The sequence below is a fragment of the Oreochromis niloticus genome, linkage group LG23 (genome assembly GCF_001858045.2).
Source record: "Oreochromis niloticus isolate F11D_XX linkage group LG23, O_niloticus_UMD_NMBU, whole genome shotgun sequence".
Taxonomy (NCBI): Eukaryota; Metazoa; Chordata; class Actinopteri; order Cichliformes; family Cichlidae; genus Oreochromis; species Oreochromis niloticus.
In genome coordinates this window covers 45000521-45023367 of record NC_031986.2, presented here as the reverse complement: position 1 = coordinate 45023367, position 22847 = coordinate 45000521, and the positions used below count along the sequence as shown (strand labels likewise).

The 22847-nt window shown below is 44.3% G+C and overlaps 1 protein-coding gene across 6 annotated transcripts in view; it reads right to left on the bottom strand.

Moving 5' to 3' along the window:
• Nucleotides 1-358: 358 nt before the first annotated feature.
• The window catches only part of rnf220b (ring finger protein 220b), a 31276-nt gene continuing 8787 nt past the window's right edge, over nucleotides 359-22847 (bottom strand). For 4 of the 6 annotated variants that reach the window (XM_025902638.1, XM_025902636.1, XM_013266412.3 and 1 more), the window contains exons 3-16: nucleotides 9860-9986; nucleotides 8986-9028; nucleotides 8792-8884; nucleotides 8117-8159; nucleotides 7772-7861; nucleotides 4991-5034; nucleotides 4582-4663; nucleotides 4171-4267; nucleotides 3950-4009; nucleotides 3757-3818; nucleotides 3587-3671; nucleotides 1855-1963; nucleotides 1125-1199; nucleotides 359-1039 (exon numbers count right to left, since the gene is read on the bottom strand). In XM_025902638.1, coding sequence (XP_025758423.1) covers nucleotides 968-1039; nucleotides 1125-1199; nucleotides 1855-1963; nucleotides 3587-3671; nucleotides 3757-3818; nucleotides 3950-4009; nucleotides 4171-4267; nucleotides 4582-4663; nucleotides 4991-5034; nucleotides 7772-7861; nucleotides 8117-8159; nucleotides 8792-8884; nucleotides 8986-9028; nucleotides 9860-9986 — 1082 coding nt within the window. In that variant the 3' untranslated portion in view covers nucleotides 359-967. The remainder of the gene's footprint in view (nucleotides 1040-1124; nucleotides 1200-1854; nucleotides 1964-3586; nucleotides 3672-3756; nucleotides 3819-3949; nucleotides 4010-4170; nucleotides 4268-4581; nucleotides 4664-4990; nucleotides 5035-7771; nucleotides 7862-8116; nucleotides 8160-8791; nucleotides 8885-8985; nucleotides 9029-9859; nucleotides 9987-22847) is intronic. The other 2 variants (XM_025902639.1, XM_025902640.1) reach the window with 2 other exon arrangements.

The window sequence follows — 22847 nt, the reverse complement described above, 5'->3', positions numbered from 1 at the left end:
AGAAACTGGACTCACTCTGCCGTCTCTTGTTCCACTCTACGACGGAGGCACATTGCTCTTTTACGTCTCTCTGTGTGATGTGGCTGAACTTAAGTGGCCGTGCAGTAACGGCTCAGAATAGCAGGCTTTAGAGTCTTTCAACTCCAGATGAGCTGCGATGGGCTCTGCCTGGCTAATCCCGCAGCGACCCACTTCTTAAAGGGCGCACACACGTCCCAGAGTCATCATAAGGCCGTCAACAAACGCCAACAACACAGGAATGCTTGCCGCCCATTCACGTCTACGGTCCACACCTGCGGCAGGTGTAGCAGATACTCTTTACGTGCTCACAGTTAAAATATTTCAGGAAACAACCGCCTTTAGACACAGATTTTATTTTAGTAATGTTGATAAAATTAGATTTGAGTGATCCTATACAAAGAAATACGCCAATAACAAAGACAAAACAAGTTCCCGTGTGATGATTATTACTGTAAATGTTTCTAACCTACAAGAGCTAAACAAAGAATAAGTGACCTAAGCAAAGACAAACTCTGTACAGTAAATACAGTCTGCTAGTCAACATCCTATACACACACCACTCCAAACATACATACACAAAATTATGTACATGTGCTTTGCGATTCAGTTCAATCATCTTTCCATAAAACAGAAAAAAAAGATTTTTTTTAAAAATCGATAAATAGCCTCAAAGCATTTTTTTTCTCAGTGCCTGAGCTCTCAGATGGTTTCAGATGTTTCTTCTGATCTGCTGGACGATGCAGTAGAAACATGGATATTCTACAGGTCAGAGGTCGCACTCAGTTAGTTAGTAGCTGTTAGGAGAACGACGACGGTGAGACCGAAAAGGAGTGAGAAGGAGGAAAAGGAAGAGGGACGGGAGAGGGGAAAGGTGGGCTTGCATGACAGGCCAGCTGCCCAACAAGTCCAAGCCTGATTGGTCAAAACAGAAATCCCTGAAAGTGAGTCACAGGTAAACTCGCCTCAGGTCTCCAGGTGAGGTGATGGTGTTGCACTGAGGACACAACTTCTTTGCTCCCTTTGAAAAAGAAAGGTGAGACTTTTCTTACAGACTTTTACTTCGTTCTGGATATTTTGCATCATTTTTATGTTCAGCTTTTTACCAGCGTTCGAAGCCAACACTCCTCACAGTGAACATGCCAGCACTGGATGGAGGTGAGCGGTGTTGTGTAGGTGTCCTGCACACAGAAACAGGCAAAATACAGGTGAGCAGCGTTTACCTGCAGTGCAACAAAGCTGCCACTAGGTGTCCACATGTAACTACAATCAGAGCTTTGCAAGGAAGCGACTTTTGAATCATTTGCTGGGATTATCTCTCGTTTATCCCACTGTGATATTTTACTTTGTAACAGATTTTCAAATTTAAATCACGACAAAACATTTAACGTAGAAATAAGCCAGCCATGCAAAAAAACTGTTTATTACTGATTAATAATATATTTCCATTAATTAATCACTTACAATTTTTAAATGTAAAATAATAGAAAAAAATTAATTCTCACAGACGGGGGTCGACTTTGAAGAGCAGTGTGTGGTGCATTTGGACTAAATAAATATTTGAGTGAATAATTGTTCAATGTTTTTGATTCTTTCATGTAAAATAAGTCCGAATTTAAAGGAATAAATATCGCAGAGCTTTATCAGATGCAAACTGTAATATTTGTTGTGTGTATCAAACAGTATTAAGGTTATCTGCAGTACAGTCTGACCATCTGATCATACGCGGAGTCGCAGACAAAAACATTTTCCATAAAAATATTACTGTATTATGTTAATGAAAACACAAACATACACCAACAGTTTGAAATTGCTTTAATTTGCCTTCACACTCACCATGCAGATGAGACATTTAAATCTGTCTCCTTTAGACAGCTGTTTCTCCAAGTCCCGTATCCGAGCCTTAAGTGCATCTAATGTTGTCAGCGTGGAGTCCTCCGAGAGCCTGCGCGCACACACACACACACACACACACACACACACACACACACACACACACACACACACACACACACACACACAGGAGGACGAGAGAGGGAGGACACACGAGTTAGACACTGGAGAGTCATTTATAAATCGAAGACAGATTAAATTATTCGCTGGCCAACATGGACACTGAGCATGAAATTTAGCAGCAATCACATTGCCTGCATTGGCTGTCTCATTTATCATGGGCAGCGGGGCGGGGGTTAGGTGTCAGCGTCCTCACAGAAATAGACATACACGCGCACAATTACAGGATAGACTCTATGTGCAAACATACTGTACAGCCAAACAGATGGGATGCAATGCATTCAGCGCGATGAAACATGCGTACACGCCTGCATCACCTGCTAAGACCCTGACTGATGACATCATCACGCTGATATAGTATTGCATTATGTGAGAGCAGGCAGTCCAAACTGATATGGCATTAATACAGACGACCATGGGTGCCAGGATACACTTTGCAGAGAGGAATGGCTTCCTCTGATTGGCTGATGGATGTTTGCCTGCATGTCACCAAGTGCATGCTGGGATAAGCAACACCTGGATCAACCTACCTCCATGACCTGAACAGTCAAACTTTAATGTGAAGAGCCACAACTTTGGACATGGCTGCTGACCATGTTTCCTCTCATGTCTCCAGAGTTACCGGCTCAAAAATCCATCAAATAATCAACAAAGACGGATAATTTTACTTTGACTGAAAGTCAGTTCATAGGCTCGTTGGCAACTTGAACAAAGTGTGTCAAACTTGCTAAAAACAAACCATTAATTAATTGAACCATTTATGAATCTGGGTTTAACAAATGTTGGTACAGAGTGCAGGAAAGCATTAGCACGCAGGAGGGAAGAAACTATTTACCTTTAACCCCTAAAACATCGATCTTTATTAACGTTTATCGAACCTTTGGACATTTTTTAACCCTTTAAAACCTGAACCATGAAATAACTGCCTGAAATCTTTCATTTTTTGACAATGGAGAGTTTGTTGGTCCTTTAGACAAAAATGTTAATCGGCATGTGTGAGTTTTAATTTGCTACATTAGCCAGATTTTTGCAGTTTAGTCGTTAAAAATGTTTCATGCAATTTATATCATATTTGAGGGTAAAAAAAAGTCACAAAAACACACGTATCAAATATGATACGCTGGGCTTTAAAGGGTTAAATTGAATTAAAATGAATTTGCATATATGAGTTTTACACTGATGATGCGGAAGCCTGAAAAACTCACAGAAAAGGTTTCTACTGTATATGACAGAGCAGGCATTAAAGGGTTAACGACATAAAGGATTAAAAGCAAAATACTCTTTGTTTACTTCTTTTTCCGATTATATTTTTCATTAAAATTTGTTTATATGGCGTCAAACCACAACAACAGTCGCTTCAATGTGCTTTATGCTGGAAGGTGAAAAACCAACAATCAGACCTTTCTATGAACAAGCACTTGGCGACAGCGGGAAGGAAATCTCCCTCCCTCGACCGGTTTTAACAGTCTCTCGGTTTGTGTATAAATCTTTTAAATGTTAAACTGAAGCATATCAGGAGGAAACACTTCAGCTGTAACAGAACAAACAAACTCACATCTCTATCTCAGCGTTTTTGCAGGTTTGAGTGAGACCGGCCGCACTGCCATCCTGTTTCTCTCCGCTGCTTGTAGACGGACTTCCTGGACACACAAACGAATGAGCAGATTACAGTTACAGCCATAGTTTTAGGAACTGTGCTCAGCTGCCTCATTATTCCTAACTCACCATCATTTGACCATTTATTAAAGTCCAAGTTTACTCTGGATTCAGGCGGCACGCTGCTGCTGCTGAAACAAACCAAAGTATATTTACCATCTGAAAGCATTTGAAACTGAAACAGCTTTGAAATGAATTTAGCTCATATTTATCAAATATGTAAATGAATACTGAGTGATCGTCACACATCACGGATACGTACTTCACTGCTGTCTCTTTGGAGCTTTCTCCCGAACAGGGAATCACATCTGTTTCTGTGTATCTGCAAGCGAAGTCAGGAGAAAAATACAACAAAGTGTGCGAGGAAGTACTTTCTCCATATTCCTGTGCGTGCATATCCCAGTCCCCCCACTTTATTGTAAACGCATCAAAACATTAACATGTTGTTTTGTGTGCACGCTGGCGTTCTCTATAAAAGGATACTGAGCCCTGCCGTACTCCAGAGTGTCATCTCCGTCCACGTCCAGGTCTGCATCGCTGTCTCGACACTCCTTAGAGGTGGTGCTCACCAACATTGCACCTGGTGACACAGATGCAAATGGGAATCACTGTTAACAGCCACGTTAGTGATGAAGAAACTGCGACGTTGCCCATGTATCGGCCGCGCTGTGACTGCGTCTGTCAGTCAGTTTCCAGGTCAGAGCTGCATTCTCACGCCAAAGAAGCCGTTACGTTTAAGCCAACCTTCCAGGCATCCTGCTCCGCCGTAATCTGGACTGAAAAGTTCAGCGCTTTTTCAGCTGCCACTCAGTCACATTATTCACCCTCCACTGAACAAGATCACACACATGGGTACACACATGGCACACACACACAAACACACATTTTACTTACCTTTAAAGCCTATAGACGCCATCTGTATCCTTCTCCTCTCATTCCAGTCGTCCTCCAATGGCAACAAGTCTGCCGACCCCTCCTGAAAACAACGCCGCGCACACACATGCACACACAAAGAGACGCGCATAAACACACACATCGGGCCACATGTTCTCTGTCTGGACGAACACGCCCGTATGCCTCCTATAGCCTCCAGCTACATATCTGCCTCATAGCTGTGAACCGGCGCTCGCGGTGCTTTCACATGGATACACAGCGAGCTGACAGTGATCCGTGTGCCACGTGAACAAAGCCAGGCAGCAACGTCTCGGGGTTCGAGGTCAGCGTGTCACACGTTACATATGTTCATCTCTGATTACAACACAAATGTCAGGGAAACAAATACTTGCATCTGTCTCTTGCATACCTGTCCTTCCTCTGGTTTTCTCCTCTTCAGCTTTCCGATCCTGACTGGAAACAGAAGAGACAAAAGAAATATTGTTAATAATGGTTAAAGGGGACAAGGCATTAGTTTCTTGTGATTCCTTTGAGGCCTTTAGGGTTTAAATCAGGCAACACCATCAAACAAGTCGCATCGATTTTTAGTAACAGCATTGAATTATGTGTAATGAATAACTGGGATATAACTTATTTGTTCCTATACACAAAAACGTACGAGTTTGAGTCGCTATTACATGTAAAGAAGCCGAGCTGACTTTTGTTTGCTTTTATGGGTTTGTTCTAAACTGTGATACGAGGTCACCAAGCTGCGTGAAGAAGACTCCAGTTTCTTGGTAATAATACGACCACTGGTCATTTAAACAGGTTCACACTGAGCCCAGAGCAAAAGAAAGAGAAGCACATATATCCAGTGGGAATTTTCTTTTTGTTGGTGAGATTTCTTAATATTTATAGCTCTATTTATTATCTCTTTATTATTATATTTTTATTTAAATAAAATATAAAAATGCTGAAAAATAACAGGACAAATTATGCAAAGACTACACCGCGAGTCAGCAGCTGAAGGTCGTGGATGAACGTCCTGCACTTAATATTTCACATGCAAACATTGAAAAAAGCTAAACTTCAGTAGTAATACCACAGTGCAGTAGTATTACAAGTAAAAGTTCTGCATTCAGATGTTTTAGTTTTGGTTAATAAATCCAGTGAAAACGTTCATTATCAGTGATGCACTAATATTTACATAACTTTAATGTAGCAGGTGATAAATATGGGGCTAAGTTTTCTTTTCCTTTCAATATTAGAGCATCTCCTTTATAAATTATGTGTCATGTATTGAATTTAATCTTAAAGGAACAAAAAGTCATTATTGTTCAGATTCAAGGAGCGCCTGTGCAGACAGAGGAAATGTTCAAACCTGCCTCTAAAATCTAAATTCACCTGCTTGAGGAAACCGTCTCATTCACTGGTTCCACTAAGTCCACTTCTAATAACTTCCAACATTTAAAAGAAATACGGATGCAACATTGAAAACGACTGAGTTCTGTTTCTGTGTGAGCTCACTCCACAAAATGTACAAGCTGGCCACATTTATGCACGAGGCCCTTAAAGCAGAGGCAGGCAGATGCTTCGCATGGACAGAAGCTGCAGTACGGGATTCAAAGCGGCCTCCCGTCCCCGTGCTGTCATGCCACCGTCCTCCCCCGCTTTCCTCTCTAAAAATATGAAAGTTAACATGGCAGAACACCAACTGAACCTCCTCTCCAACCGTGCCCTGACTGACTGCAGATTGCAAAAGGGGACATTAAGTTTTAAGGCCCTCTAATTCCCTGCTGGATGACAGTGGCCCCCGAGGGGAACGCACGGAGAGCTGGTGGCTGTGACCCGAGTGCCGCAATCCCAGCAAACATAATGAGGGTTAAAGAGACGGTCATAGATGAGGAGGAGCTCATCAAACAACGAAGACAGAGGAAGAGAGAGAGGGAGAGAGAGAGGTTGATTAATCAACAGAGGACCCCCCTCCTCCTCCCCCTCCTCCTTCGACTCTCTTCTTTTTCCTCCCTGACGTGTATTTAGAAGCTCATTATGCTGTCCGGTTATAAGGCCCAATAAAGGCTAACAGAGCTCGACAGCAGTGGCAGTTTGAAGACTCAGCTAAGAGCTGCAGAGTCTCAGCGGGAATAATAACGGGAGCAGGAAGTCTGTGGCGTCAGCCGCCGCCAGGACGCTGCGCAGGTTTCTGTATTAGTGCAGAAATGCTGTCAGACTACTTTTAAAAATGCTACATGAGCGCTATCATTTATTCCTTTATTTACTTTTAGAAATGGCTGGAAACTGTTCAGGGCTGAGTTTTCCAGATACAAGCGTCTGTGCATGGAAAAGAACTTAGCGGCACCAGAAACAATCATTTAATAAACTCCACATCAGCGAAGTCGTGATCTGGTTACTCCAGATCTACAAAACCTTCATCTGTCTCTTTTACCATGACAGCACAGAGCAAACACCATCATCGGCTCCTCGGCTGAGCCGTCATGTTAACGACCCGCACGCTTCAGTGGGTCGGCAGACGCCAGAGAAAATACTTCCTACATGAAACATTTACAAAACACTGTTTGTGGATTTTTGTGTAACAGGGTCAGATATCTGAGTACGTGCGTCTGGACTCTCGCAGCAGATGGCCCCGCCCCTCCCCGAGCCTGGTTCTGCCGGAGGTTTCTTCCTGTTAAAAGGGAGTTTTTCCTTCCCACTGTCGCCAAGTGCTTGCTCATAGGGGTTTTTATCTTACAATGTAAAGCACCTTGAGGCAACAGTTTTTGTGATTCATAATAAAATAAGTGTTTCATTGGGAAACACGTTTTTTAGACTTTTATTTTTTTTTTAAATTAGTTATTGCTTTACAGAGTAGCTCAGGTGGAATAAATACTAAAGATATTTAGTCTGGTATCGTAAGGATGTATCACGCCTGTGTTTCACATTTTATGAAAAGTTTTTGAGACACTTGAAAACTCAATAGTAGCCAGGAATAAAAGCATGAAAATAATTATATCCATTCAACTAAATAAATCTAATACTGACTGATTAATGACCTCATATATTAGTTGTTATTTTTCAAAGTAAAACCTGGTGGGTGGGTCTCATCGAAATTATAAAATAGGAAAAAGGAGAAATGAATAAAATAAATGTTTCTTGGTTATGTGTGTGTTGAATCCAGTGGGGAAGAAGAAAAGTGCTTCTCGGTGTTTCTTACCAGCTTGTGCGCAGTCTAGGTGGGCTCCTGCGCTGTGGGGGCGTAATGGGGCAGATTTGACGTAGCACCTGCACCAGCAGAGGTCATCGACTGTTAACATATCAAGAGGTCAAAGTTGAAAGGTTAATAGCTCCTCTGCTCGTGGGGGCGCTAGGCCAGCTGAGATGGTGTGGGAAAAGAGGTGATATCTGAATGACTGGTGAGGGTGGGGACGGCGAGTGTGAACAAAATATCTCTGTCATTTTCTCAACTTTACGACGTGACAGTCGCCTGGTCTGGACTCTGAACCACACACTGACTGTGCGGCACAGAAACACAACATTCAGTCCACCTGGATCAACGTACCGTTTAGTCTGGTGTGTCTGTTGGCCCGGACGCGGAGAAACGTCTGCAACAGAGGAAGAAAACATCATTTGCACTCTTACTAAGAAAAAACTGTCCATAAAAATCGAAGATGCTGCTGGAGGAAGCTGTCACTGAAAAAAGGACAGTTAATGTTTGTGCCCTGTGATCTTACGGCTGCCGTTGTGCTTCTCCATGTTTGCATCACTGTGTGACAACTTTTGAATGTCTGTCTGCTGCTTTTTCTGAATATGTCGTGCAGAATATATTGAACTTTGTTCCCTGATGAAGCTGTTAGTTCTGGTTCTGAGGGTCGAATGCTGCCTTTGTTCTCACAGATATGCACAAGTTGTTCTTTGACGTCTGTGTCGTGATCACAAGAGATGAGTCTCTCACGTCTAACCCGCCGCAGATGGATACTTGTAAAGGCCCCACAGCATCGTGATCAAACAGGCTGAGTATTTCCAATTTAGACATGCGTGTAATTCAACCCAACCCTTAGAAACTAAACCAGCAAAAGGAAAAAACAACTTTTTGTTTTTGTGACGTCAGTGGCACAAGGATGCAGCGTTTGACACTCTGGGATGAGAACCAGTTGGATTTTATAAACTGGTAATTGTAAGGTGCTCTTTTAATGCCTTACAATATGTTCATTACAATGCACTCTTTAAATCCTACCTGGTATCGGTCAGAGTGGGCTTCCTCGGCCGGTCGAGGGGGCGAGCTGGGGGAACTTCCCTCACGCTTGATGTGCAGGGACAGTGAAAGAGACTGGACGCCAAAAAAGGAAAAGAAAGAATCAAAGTCAAAGGCAGGATGACGGCTACTGACCAACTTCCTGAATGTGGTGAAAATATCACAGCTATGTGTACCTTTGGCGTCCTTATGAGGTGGTCGTGCTGGACCGGAGTTGCACTACGGGAAAAAGAAGCATAACAACAGAGAAGCTCATATGTTAAACCTGTTTTTACTGTGCATAAATCAACAACACAATGTTCCCAGAAAATCTACAAACACAATATTGTCTTTTAAATGTCATCTGGTAAACAACCTCTGCTCTTATCTTGTCTGTGTATAACCTCATTTTACTCCTTCTCACATTGTGTCTGTCACACGGATACTGTAGACACACACACACACACACACACACACACACACACACACACACACACACACACACACACACACACACAGTGTCCCCGTGGGCCAAGTTCAATTTGAAACCATTACTGTCCACGGAGCGGTCGTTAAGCAGATTTGGAGTGTAATGCCTTTATTGGAGAAATCATTCTTCTGTTCTAAGCAGCAGGTAATATGTGTGTGTGTGTGTGTGTGTGTGTGTGTGTGTGTGTGTGTGTGTGTGTGTGTGTGTGTGTGTGTCTGATCTATGCGTATGTTTTAGACCAAAGCAGCCATTAACAGAACATTATCTGCCTGCTCTATGAGTTGTCGCCTTGAGGCCAGAGGCTATAATATGAAATATGTAGGGAACAATGAGGCGGCTTGTAAACACTGCACGCAGGTGACAGAGAAGAAGGGAGCTACCACCTGGGGAAACTGAAGGGGGGGGGCATGTAGAGAAAGGGATCTGTCTACTTTAATTATCACCTTAAAGCTGAAGAGCAAGAAAATGACAAACAGATAAACGGAGGTAGTGTAAACTTTTTAGACGGTGGTAAGAGGGAAACTTTCTTTCCCGTAAAATAAAGAGAAGAGCAAAGGATCCTCAGCGAGTGAGCGTGATACCTGATCTGCAGCTGGGCGAGTTTGGCTAACTCCTGCTGCATGTGCTCCTGCAGCTCTCCGGGTCGCAGCACGGCCTTGCAGACTGGACACACCGGGGCCTGAGCGTCATACAGACCTTTGACTTTGCCTGCAAACGTGAGGTGTTTAACAGTTAGAGGTGCTGATGGAAAAACTGTCGTGACAGTCATGAAAACCCTGTTTACTGAGCACAGACAGTTAGACTACCCTCCCAAATACTTACACGTTTAACTGGAAACAAATTTTATTAGTCGCATTAGAGACATTTCTTTTTTTTAAAAGAGCATTTAATTTGAGTTTTCCTCTTTCAGAGGGAGGGTTTGAGAGGCTGAACAAGAACAAGTTTACTCCATCCCTTAATTTATCACATAAAGGATTTTTCTAGTTTTACGATTTTCATTCAATTTGTGTTCTGGGTACTTTATACGTAAGGTGGTGCATAAAAGCTCTTTATTGCACAGCAACATGTCAGCAAATGCTTTTGTTTCATAATATAAAACAATAAATATTCATTAGAAAAACAAAACACACAAACACAACAGCATGAAGTGATTTGTTTATTAAAATCTGCAGTTTTGAAAAACTGCTTAATGATCCAGAAACATCTCAAATATCAGAGGTGAGCAGCAGCTCATTTAAATACACTGTGTACTTTAAAGCTTGCTAATGCAAAGGGATGAGTAACTGTAGCACATGTGGCAGAGGAAAGTTGAACAGGTGCCTAAAAACAGAATACTCGAGTAAATGTTGGCTACTTGGTTACTTTAGATAGCACAGACATTCAGTAGCTGATTGGAGCCCTGTGTGTGTTTCTGTGTGTTTAGCGGACCCGTCTTTACTACAGACAGGCAGCGGTAGTGAGAGTAAAATCAGGTAACACACACACACACACAGCTTAACACGGTGCTACGGCCCCCTGCTGTCAGTGTGTTGACACCATAGGCTGTCAATAGGAACATTACCCAGGAGGGCCACTCGGCCCATTGGGCCCCACTGATGGATTACTGCCATAAGCAGACAGCTGGGAGCCCGAGCAGCTCTACTATATCAAGATTTTACCTAGTAGATGAGGTGATTTACTCCTGAAAGCCATCAATCATACGGAGAGGGCTCGTAGGCAAGATGCACCTAATTTTCCATCTGGGCACAGCCGAGGGGGAAAAATGACACCGTGTGGCGATCCCAGTTTAACTGTTTTAGCAAAGAAGATTACAAACAAGTTGAAGTTTGTACAGAGTAAATATGGGAGTGAACTTCCTTCAGGACCCTGTTATAACACTGGACTAACACTTTGCCCGGCTCGGGGTCCAAATGACCAGCGATACTCGGGCTTGTCTATGAGCCGTCCCCTGACATCAGTTGAGCTGTGGGACCCCATAATGAGGAAACAAATGGGGCAAAATGGCCTCTAAATAAAACATGGGGTTGAAAATAGAAAGTGGAGTCAGGTGTCCTTGAGAGAGTGACAGCTCCCCCCCACCAAACACACAGCCCTGCCTTTTTTGCATCCCCTTGCGGAAGCCTAAATGACTTTTCCCGACACGCATTGAGCGTTCCCGAGCTTTCCGCGCTCTGCCGCCCGGAACATGCAGGCATCAGTAAACAATGAAATCTGTGGGCTGAAATTGAATTTATAACCACATTACCTGCACAGATAACGTCTGTGAATGGCGCCGCGATAAGAGCAATGGGATTTGATTTTCAGGTGTTTTATTGGTCTACTTTTTTGGATAAGCCCCCCCTCATCTTACTACACCCCCCACCCCACCCTTCACCTCTGCTCCACACAGACATCAAATTTAATGGTGTGGGAGCGAGAATGTTTGGATGCACAGATGAGTGTGTGTGTGTGTGTGTGTGTGTGTGTGTGTGTGTGTGTGTGTGTGTGACAGTCGTTGGTTCATGAGCACCTTTTTACACGTCTCCATCCCCCTGCTGCTCTCCGCCCCTGCCCACATAAACCCTGTCAGTATCAGTCAGCCTCAGCTCGTCTTCAGCCTGGGGGGTCCGACACACACAACAGGGGCTGTAAAACCTGCCTGTGGGGCTTGTTAACTGTTCCCTCACTAGGGCAACTGGCTGGGACGGATTGGCCCTCTCTCACTGGACTGTGCTGAGTTTGACTGGCCCATCTCCTAATGGATTCGCTGTCTGCGTGTCTCTGATTGTTTCCTTTTTCCGTCTTTGTGTCTCGCCGCTTCAGGACCTCCTTTCCTGTCTGTCTAGCTTTTGTCCAGCTGCCGTTTTCACCCTTGACTTACAGAGGCCCACTTGAGCTTATTTGGCTGGGTTTGTTGCCTTGTTCATGAGAGAACAAAATGCATGGATCAGAGAGGCGAAATATTTATTTCTCAGTGTTTTGTAGTTTATAGACGTGTACAGCGCAGGAGGAGCATGGACAAACATCCTAAAAACAGTCTCCGGCTCACCTCAGATTTCCCCTCTTTTTGACAACTAACCCAGGCTCACAGCGTGACGAGTCTCTGCCTCCCCACTATTAACAGCAAACGTGCCGTCCACAGCTTGTACGAGCCAGAGTCTGTTGGAGCTCGAGTGTCCCGGGATCAGAATCCTGCTGACAAATCCTCAAAGCATCAAGCCTCCCCCAGGGCCTGTGTAATGGCCGAAGCCAACGCCCATATGACGGCTGCCAGTTTTGCTGATGCAGATGAAGCAGAGATGCCTAACGTGACCTTTAGTGAATGCCACATCGCATCAGGCCTGGATGTCACCCACTGACATTATGCTGGGGCACGAAACGGCTGTTCTGCAGGGGGAGACGTGGTGACGAACGTCCCCCTGGTGACAAACCTGTAGACGTGGCGTAATTCTGATTGACGCGAGCAGGATTGGACGGCTTTGAATGGCAGCGGACGTACGAGCAAGCATCCAGGGCAGAAACGGAGGCTTTTATTTGATTTGATTTATTTTTTGCACAGCCTGGGTCTGTTTTTCTCTCTGTTCACTGGCGATAGAGTGCTGAGACAACTCACTCCAAATGGCATCATTATCCCAATCATCAAACAATTCTCTAAGGACATCAGAAATCCCTCTATAAAGCTGTAACAAGCACAGACTCTGTATAACCAGTAGGCACGTAGGGATCGGCGGGGGCAGAAAAGTTAACGCTTGGCGGCGAGCGCTGCAGCGGTGGGTTGTGCAGGCAGGTCTTTGGCACACTTTCAGAGGAGACGGAGGGCTATAAAAGCCATTGGCTCCTGCCACACCTGTACCCCACCCTATCCCGGGGCCTGCTTCCTATTTAAAAGCATCACATGCAGGATATTAGTCAGGGCTTTTTGCCGGCTGTGAGGTAGAGCAAACCTCTGAGACAGAGGGAGGGGGAAGGGAAAGTATGCAGGCCGCCGTTTGTTTTTTATTGGGGAAATAATGGCCTATTGAGAGGTTGGGTATTTAATGAGCAACATAATAGGCCCTGTAGTAACACATCTGCTATGAGCAAAGTCATTTCCTCCGCTTTCAAAGGCTGTAGCAGCAGCCTTTGAAACAGCAAGTCCAGTTGCCTTTGACTTAGTGCTTCTACATATCTGCTTTTTATTAATTGCAGAATCAGCAGCGGTAATACCTGCGAGACAAATGTGCCGCTCGGCCTCGTGCTCAATCCTAACCGCATTCGGCGGCTTGGAAGGCACCTACGCTTCCTCTCCTGGCTTGACCTCAAATTTCTCACTGTCCAATCTAATTCCAGCATCCTTCAAAATATCCCTCCTACTCTGCAATCAATTGTGTTTAATGTATTAAAGACACTCGCCGCAACCACGGCGACCTTTGGCCCCTGCACAAATCAATGCCTCGTTAGACCGCTAATGATCATTCATTGACTAATAAGATCTGTATCAACCTCTTGTAGCGCATTGATTGGCCTTTGGCCTTTGTAGTGCAATGTGCATAACGCGAACAACAGGAGACAGCAGCTGTAAGTCGCAGAGAGTCAGATGATGAAACAGCTCCTGGTGGGAATGGACAGCAATCCTGAACCCCAAATAGACTCATTCTGAAGCACCTCAGGCCAAAACCCTTTCCTCCTGCTCTGCAGATCAATGGACATAACCTCTCTGACCACGGGTCAATCAGCGCACAGACTGCCATCTCCCCCGCCTCTCCCTCTCGTTCTTTCTCTCTCTCTCATCTTCTCCATTAGTCACAATTGTTCCATCAGCTGCGGGTGTGGCCCAGCATATATGTGTCCAATCATCTCATTGATGGAGAGTGGACCGGCTAGCTGTGCTACTGCGTCCCTGTGACCGTATTTCCTTTCTCAGGACCTCGGGGCAAAGATCGAACCCTGCCTCCACTCCGCTCCGACCAATCAATCTGCCCCTCATTGAGATGCATGGCTCAATGATCTTTGATAGTGACTTCCAGATTGGAGCGAGGAAGTGGAAGTCAGGGAGAAACTTAAGGCTGTCCTTGGGTATGTGTGAAAACACAGGCTTTATTTCTTAATCAAGACATGTAAAGCAAAATGTAATTAAATCTTGTGGCTGTAGATTAGAAACGTGGAGTCCTGACTGTTTAGTCTTTACAGACCAGCTTAGTTTACGTAACCTGACCCTGAATCTATTTGGGTGGAATTTTCAGGACTTCTGGACCAAAAGTCTTTCAAATCCAACATGAAATATGTTACTGTTTCCAGTTCACAGTGAAAACATTTTCTGATCTGATATAGCAACACAAGTGTGCTGTTGTCTATCCTGATACGCTGATAACAAAGGCAGTAAAGTCGAGTACTTTGGACTGTTATCCTAAAATACACATTACTAGTTGTTTTAGGGTTTTATTTAAACAGATTTGTGACATCAGCTGTAGTCCACAGGTTAAGATATTTGCCTGTACTTAAATTCCTTTAAGAAGTTCAAGAAACAATCCTTTTTTTTAACCTTGGTGTCAGGGACCAAGCAGTAAAGCATAAAGGACACAGGTGGTTTAATTCAAAAAGGGGTTTTATTGACCCAAAAACATGAAAATATATTTAACAAAGCCAAAACTTAAACAGGCAGACCAATAAAAGAGGTCAACTCAATAGACTAAACTCAAGATAATAGTTACCAAAACCTCAAACAAACATAAGGTAAACTGACCTGCTGAAATGACACACGGGGGAACTTAAATACTGGCTTAGCTAAACCAAATGACACACACGGGGGAAAACAAAATGGCTGCCACATAACCAACTAATAGAAAACAATTAAACAAACATGAAACACCCCCCAGGCAATGAAGCATGTGGTTCTGTCCAATTAGGCTGTCAGTAGTATTTCAGCTCTCCCAGCCCTTTGCCACACCTTTTGCCAGACAGGAGAAGACGCCAACCCCCAGGTAACTCAAACAAAGAGAGATGTATTAATATAACATAAAACAGAACTTTGACCTTGCAAGGTTAATATGTGTGCACGCCATATAAACATTGGAAGGTGTGATGGAAAAATAAATACATTTAATAAAGAAACAATATTGAAGAATAAGTAGAATATTTTAAAGTAGTGACTGTAAATTAAACTAAGGTGAATCAACTGGTGGTGAGGTGTGGAGCTTACCATGTGTGGCATGCCATCACACTTGGTATCAAACTGGGTATTTAAAACTGTGTAATTCTAACTGCATTGGTACCTACTACTACTTTTATGTTTTATAATGAGTTACATGATGCAACAAAGCCAAGGTTCACTTAAGGTTTTGGCACGAGAAAACTGAGTTTCAGTAAATATCGAGGTTTAGGTGAAGTCGGGGGAACTGTAACCCCCCCAACCCCCTTTTCACACTATAAAAACAGACTTTTTTAAGCTGAGACTTTAGTCATTAATACTTAAATATGTGCAGGAAATTTGCTCAGACTTACTCATGCTATTTCACGCTTTTTTCTGCATTGCCTCTGAGAGCTATGATGCGGTTCTTTGTTCACACGAGGATGGAGCTGACATCAAACGCAGTGTAATTTGGTAACTGAGCGGTTTGGGTCACTGGATCAGCCAAACTTCAAATCAGGTCAAACTTTCCTTTGTACATTTTCAAATTGGTCCTGACTTGATGTAACTTCTTTGTATTAGTTACTCTGAACACCTTATTCCTGAAATAACCATTTAAGGGGAAAAAAAACCCCAAACCAGATGGACAGCAATGAAAGTCAGCTGACAAGAAAAGGTAAAAGAGCTCATACTGTGGGCCACAACATGTCAACTCTCCACTCTGGCATCCTTTTGCTGAGCGCTGTCTGTCAAAGTCAGTGCCGTCGCTTTGGATCAGGAAGCCAGTGACAACGGACAGCGACAGAGCCGTTCACCGGCGGTCTGTCACTCATTCTGATGGCAACAACCTGCACTCACAAGACAGCCTGAAACACACAGATATCCGGCTCTGTCACACTCTGTCAAAGCCTGAAGCTCTCTCAAGACTCTAAAGGCAATCAATCTCACGCTGCAGTTTTCAAAGTTTAACTTAAATGTATTTTTGCCAGGAGGGAGAAGAGAAATATGACAATTCGATGACAATATCAACGACACAGTGACCACCACTCTCCCCTAAAGTAAAGAGGGAAATAAGCAGGTGTTTGAGCTGGCCTCTGAAAGTCACAAATTTGGGGAAAATACCAGCAAATTGTCAGAAAAGCCTTCCAGTAGTAGCAAAGGTTTCCTGCACGTTAGCTGCAATTCCTCTGATCTGATTAATGCAATATTTTTTTTCTGTAGCAAATAATCACGAGGTCATTAATGTTCAATCAATGAATCAATGAGTTCTGCAGTGTTTCTTTAGCACAGGTTTGTGTGTTTATGAGAAAGAGGCAGAATGACAGAAAGACATCGAGACGTTAACAGACACATCACAATCCCTATTAGACTGAAATTAGATCCAAAAATACAGATCACTATTACCCAGACCACTGATTAATACACATTAATGCTCTCTCTCTCTCTCTCTCTCCTATTATTCTGTGGCGTCCTCATCACGTCGCTCTCATTTTCATTTCCCTTCTCACTCGTTCTCTCAATTAGTGCTTAATAAGGAGAAAATGAGGGGATTGCTCTGTTGCAAGTACTCGACTTTTCTAAACAGTCCGAGACAAACACTTTGTCTGTGTGTGTGCGTGTGTCTGTGTGCGTGTGTCTGTGTGTGTGTGTCTGTGTGTGTGTGCGTGTGTCTGTGTGCGTGTGTCTGTGTGTGTGTGTGTGTCTGTGTGTGTGCGTGTGTGTGTGCGTGTGTCTGTGTGCGTGTGTCTGTGTGTGTGTATGTGTCTGTGTGCGTGTGTCTGTGTGTGTGTGTGTGTGTGTCTGTGTGTGTGTGTGTGTGTGTGTGTGCGTGTGTGTGTGTGTGTGTGTCTGTGTGTGTGTGTGTGTGTGTGTGTGTGTGCGTGTGTCTGTGTGTGTGTGTGCGTGTGTGTGCGTGTGTGTGCGTGTGTGTGTGCGTGTGTCTGTGTGTGTGTGTGCGTGTGTGTGCGTGTGTGTGTGTGTGTGTGTGTGTAACTCACACTCAGACGTTAATTAGTGCAGCAGGACTCTGACACTGAAAGTCTTCTTTATTACCTCGACTCCTCGTCCGATTCTCCTTCGTTTCAAAGCCCAGAGACGAGCGTGGATGACAGGTGTGGCGCGTAGACACACGCACCGTAGCTTTGCCTCATTAAACAAACGTAAGGCCAGAATTTTACTGTTTGTAAAGCACCAAAACTCGACAGGAGCCACTGCTATCTGTCACTCTTTTTTTAAAATAGGAAAGAAGGAGGATTAACTACATTTGAACCGTTGCACGAAGAACGCTGTGAAAATGCAGACGAGGTCCACAGACGGTGGTGAGAGGCTACAGAGCAGCTGTTGGAGTATAATTTAAAAAGCCATAACATAAGCTCTGCTGTTACGACTCAGGTGAATTTGATTGGACAAAAAGGGAGAAAAAAAGAAGAATGACAGATTTTGCTTCAATAGCTTCTTTAAAACACGGCTGTCTGTAAAAGAAACAGACCGGCTGAGAAGGAAACATTTTTCTAAAAAACTGTTTGATCGCATGGATCAGGATCATTATCATCATCATCACTCTTCATCTAACAGCCTTAAGAAGACCGCTCTTAAATTACCTGAACTAATTGAATTCAAGCATTTTTCTTGTGATTTTTCAGTTTCTTCTCGCTTCATTTGTTTAAAAGTGGAAACATACAGCATGAAGACCAGCAGGAAAAAAGAGGCAATTAAAATATGTTCCAATTAAAAGAGCAAAAGGAGAAAGATGAGCTCATAAAGAAAGAACAGAATTAATCTGGTTAGCAAGAGAGGAAATGATCGCACATGTAGTAACAACAGTCAGAAAAATAATAACTTGCTGTCCTGTGTCCTTAAGGTAACCAGTACTAAAAACTCCTGAATGTGAGGAAATTGCACAGTTTGCTCAAAACCAACAAAAACCTGCAGATGCTGTTTTCATTCTGAAAGTGTTTGACTTTAGTCGTGCACGCCAGCGTTTGCCAAGAAACAAGAAAAAGGCCTGAAAATGTCAAAGGTTCAGTCTGATCTACAGCTGTTACTGTGCAGCGTTTTTACACTGGATTTTTGCTTGAGCCAAGTCATTTTGACACAAACAAGCACATACGCTGCCCTACTCGCTCCCACCTGTTTTCCCATCACACACCTGTCCCACATGCACTTTGTGCAGCGCAGGTGAGCAGCCCAAACCTTACCCATTAGGCAACAGCACTCTAGAGAGAATTAACTAGTAGCACACTTCAAACAAAGGCTGAATGGTTTGTTTTTTCCAGGCAATGTGTAGCCCAAAAAAAGGACCCCGCATCGGGCCTGAAAGCAGTGTGAACGGACAGCATCCTACTTGGGCCTCATCCGAGGGCATCACTGCAGATAAGACCTATCGCTCCCATCTCTCTCCTCGAGATAAGATCTGATACTGTCAGAAACACCGCGCGACTGCTGCTGGTACGAGAGGACCACGAGCACCTGGTGCTGTGATACACCTGTGTTTGGGTTAGTCACACTTCCTAAAGGATGTTATTGTGTCTGCCTGGATGAGCAAACAATTAGAGCAGATGACGATGGTTTTATCTTCAAATGCTGGAAAGACACAGATGATTGAGCAGCTTCTCTTCAGTGACCCGCAGACACAAAGGCGCGGTTTTTAAGCGCTGATGATGCACGATAACTCATTGTGTACAAAGTACCAAATTCTAAAGAAATCCACGAGGAAGACTCATTCAACAAGGAAGAAAAGCACTTGCTGATGTTAGTCGTTCTTGTTTTAACGTTCACGCTTTTATAGGTGAAAATGAGGTTTTACATTTGAGTCCACGTAGAAGTAAGAAAACAAGAGATAAATTACAACAGGATAAACATGCAAAAGCAAAATGAGAAATGAGAACAACTGCCCTCGAGGCGAGTTGTTGCATCAATCAGGCATTACAGTGCAAACAAAGGTGAGCTGTATATAACGCTGCTGTTGCTGTTTTCTTTTGTGGCAAAAGGGCGCAACATCTCAGCCTGCAGTGTGAGGCATCCCGGCACAGACGGGCGACTCTCCCGGCTCAGATGCCTTGTTAGGAAAAAGATATAGTGAGCTTTAATACAATGCACTGAGCAGAGGGGACAAGCTGTAATGGCTTTTGCTGTTTTTGTGTGCGACTGGTAAGAAATGTGTCTGCAAACACACATCTCAGTGTGTGTGTGTGTGTGTGTCATTTACACTCAGTGCCGTGTAGCCGTGGTGAGCGCAGCGCCGTGTGAGCCCCCCCCCCATCAGCAAACACAGGAGAACAAAGAGGCCGGTGGCAGCGCCAGCGGGTATAGATCTTCTCCGCTGTGTTCTCACTCAGCGAGGTCACGCAGGCGCCGCTCACAGTTCAATCTCCTCTACATGACTGATCAGGAGCTCTGAGCCGTGAGACTGGACCTGAACCGGGACACCCACACCAGGGTCCGCTCAGAAGCAAGCATGCATTGTTTGTTTTGTTTAATGTTAGGACTAATGCTTAGCAGATATAATAATGATCCAGCATCAACATTCAATTCAGTCTTTTTTATTTATTTAATGCCAAATCACAGCAGCAGCTGCCTCGAAGCACTTTATACTGGAAGATGAGCCCAGCGCCAACACGAGCAAACCCGGAGTAAAAACTCACTTAAAATAGTTGCTTAGTGTTCTTGTTTGATTCTGAACGCACATTTTAAGATGAGCATTCAGTGCAATCCTGAAATGATCTCATCATATTTCGAATAAGCAAACACATATTAGCCACAGATATCTGGCATTTTGAACTTTCTGTTTCCTTGTATGACAATCGTTTTTTTCTAATAACAATATAATTACACCTTCTTTTGAAACCTGTTCAAATAAAAATCCTGGGGATTCACAGCTGGCACAATTGCACTGAACACCTGAGTGCTAATCTCATTTTTCAGATGTCAGTGAGATTATTACAGTAGCGGTTTGACAACGTTATGTAAGATCAGCCTCTGTGAGTCTCACCGTGACAGGATGGCAGCATTTGCATTGAAACAATCCACAGCATGTATCCCATAATCATTCAGTGATTGATTTGTAATTGGGCTAATAGGGTCGTGACCGAGACAATAGGACGTATAAAGAGTCTCTGCTCTCACTCGGCTTCACAGACTCACAGCGGGCCTGCCGAGCGCTGCCTGTGTGGTCTACGGGGACAATTAGCACAATCTCCATACTAATGGCAGCCTGTAATGGACACTGCTGAGCCTGCCAGCCACTGCGTGCGCGCCGGTTCCCTTGCATATGCATGTGTGTGTGAGGGAATGTTTGAATACGTGCATATCCTTCCTGTGTGCAGCTTGGCATCTCCTCAAGATGAGGTACAGATGATGCACTGAGCTTCTGTATTTTTATGTGTGTGTGAGTGTAAGTAGCCCGTGTTTTACTGAGGCGAACCCTGTCTCCACCCCTTTTGCTTACGGCTCTAACCCTGCTCCACGGCCACTCATTAGCACCATAATAAAGACCTGAGACGACACGTAAAAGGTTATATACTGCTGGACTGCTGTTTTCCTACCAATTACCAGAGCTGTGATTTATGGCTGAGACCCAATGCAGCTCTCTGTGGAGAATTGGGGGAGTGTTTACACCCCTACACAGCGGGGTGAGGGGTCAGTCCTGCTAAACTTTGACCTTTCAGGCAGAGGCACATAGCAGAGAGTTTGGCAAACAGTTAAGCACCGCTGGAAGCGACTTGATCGATCAGAGGGTCTTTAGGATGCACGTGGAAGTAATCTGTGCAGTTTCCTGTGCAGGAACATGGTTGGATAACCCCCCCACCCCAACTTTCAGTGTATAAAATCACTCCCTGTTTGCTGAGTTGTTTGAGTTTCCCAACTCCGAGTGTGAAATTTATGCACTACACAGCGCCGTCAAAAAATTCCCACACTGGAAGGAAAAGACAGGAGCCCGTGGTGTATAAACCACTTTCCGCTAACAGTCTCACAGTGCATAACGCTGCATTTTATAGCAGGAGAATTTACCATCCTACTGGGCAAAATGACAATTATTCATAAAAGTTCAAACTCTCAATTTGTTGCTCACTGGAGTAAACTGCTGGGTGTCTCTTATATGGATACCCTGACATTTTCCAGACCCCTGAAGTCATTTTCCCTTTATTCATTTTTTATTTTTTGAATCACCCAAAAAATGCACACTTGTTAATCAACAAAAAGTGCCAATCCTGCTCCCTGAGCCACTGAGTGATGTCAGAAAGTCGTGTATCTGCGAGGTAAAACTACCACGCCTGGCGTGCCTTTCACTTATTGGCTTTTGTCGAGCTCCTCCACAGCTGGGAGACTTGCAACAAGCACAATTGACATGCTGTAATGAGGTCTGTGTGTGACACAAGCAGACAAGCGTTTACACACACACACACACATATAGTTTCTATCATATATATGAGTTGGCTCCTGGCTGTTATCCAAGCATGCAGGATTGGTGGGGTCTTGCTGTCTGTCTCCTCAGCGGCATGTGTTTAACCCCAGAATTTGGCCTTCATGCCCTCCCTATCTGCCTCACTGATTTGTTAAGCTGCAGGGACAGGACGAAGGACGTGTGTGCGTGCGTGTGTGTGCGTGTGTGTGTGTGTGCTTTCAATCTAGTGAAATACCATCTTTACCCCGAGCGTTTCCTATGCACACACACATGTATGAAGGCTTTGATGTGAGATCACAGGCAGCAGGTCGATCAGGTGCACGTAGAGAAAAGCAGAAACAGAGCAAAGAAAAGATGGAAAGATGGCGTTTGTTTCAGCGAGGAGGCTGTGTTAACGACCTCTGAGCCCTGCACTCGTTACAACTCTCTCTCGCTTTATCTCGATGTCTCTCAGCCTTCCACTCTGTAACCACACAAGCTCGTGTGGGATGATCACGGCAGGAGACGGAGGCAGATGCATCAACTACAAGATGTGTTATGACTCATGTTCTGTTGACCGTCTAACAGGTGCTGATGGTCACCGCAAAAAAAGACCCCCCCCCCCCCCCACGCATTTCCCCGTGCTACTGTAAAAGTCTGCTTCCAGACTCACAGAAGTCTCGTCTGTCTCTGACGAGCAGTGTGGTCCACAGCCTGCAACTCCTGAAGACACTGGCATGTGTAGAAGGAGAACGCCTACACAGACACAAATGCTGCACACTCCATTCGCACATGCACAAACACATATAGGACCACACAGCGCACTTCTACACCAAGACAAACTCCCTGCTTCCAGCCTTCATACGACGGAGAGGAGGTAGAACAAGAGAAAGACTTTCCCCTCCTGCCAGGATGAAAGCCTCGTTTAGTTGGGAGAACATTAGGAGGACAAACCACCATCACAACAGGAGGGGGAACAGCCAACCACGACGTGCTCTCACATCAAACGCAGCCACCATTAATATTGTAATGCTTCCTCCCCGAGTGCCGAAAATCAAGAACAAGACTCCAGTGTGGTCAGCGTAAGAAGTGCTTACACGAT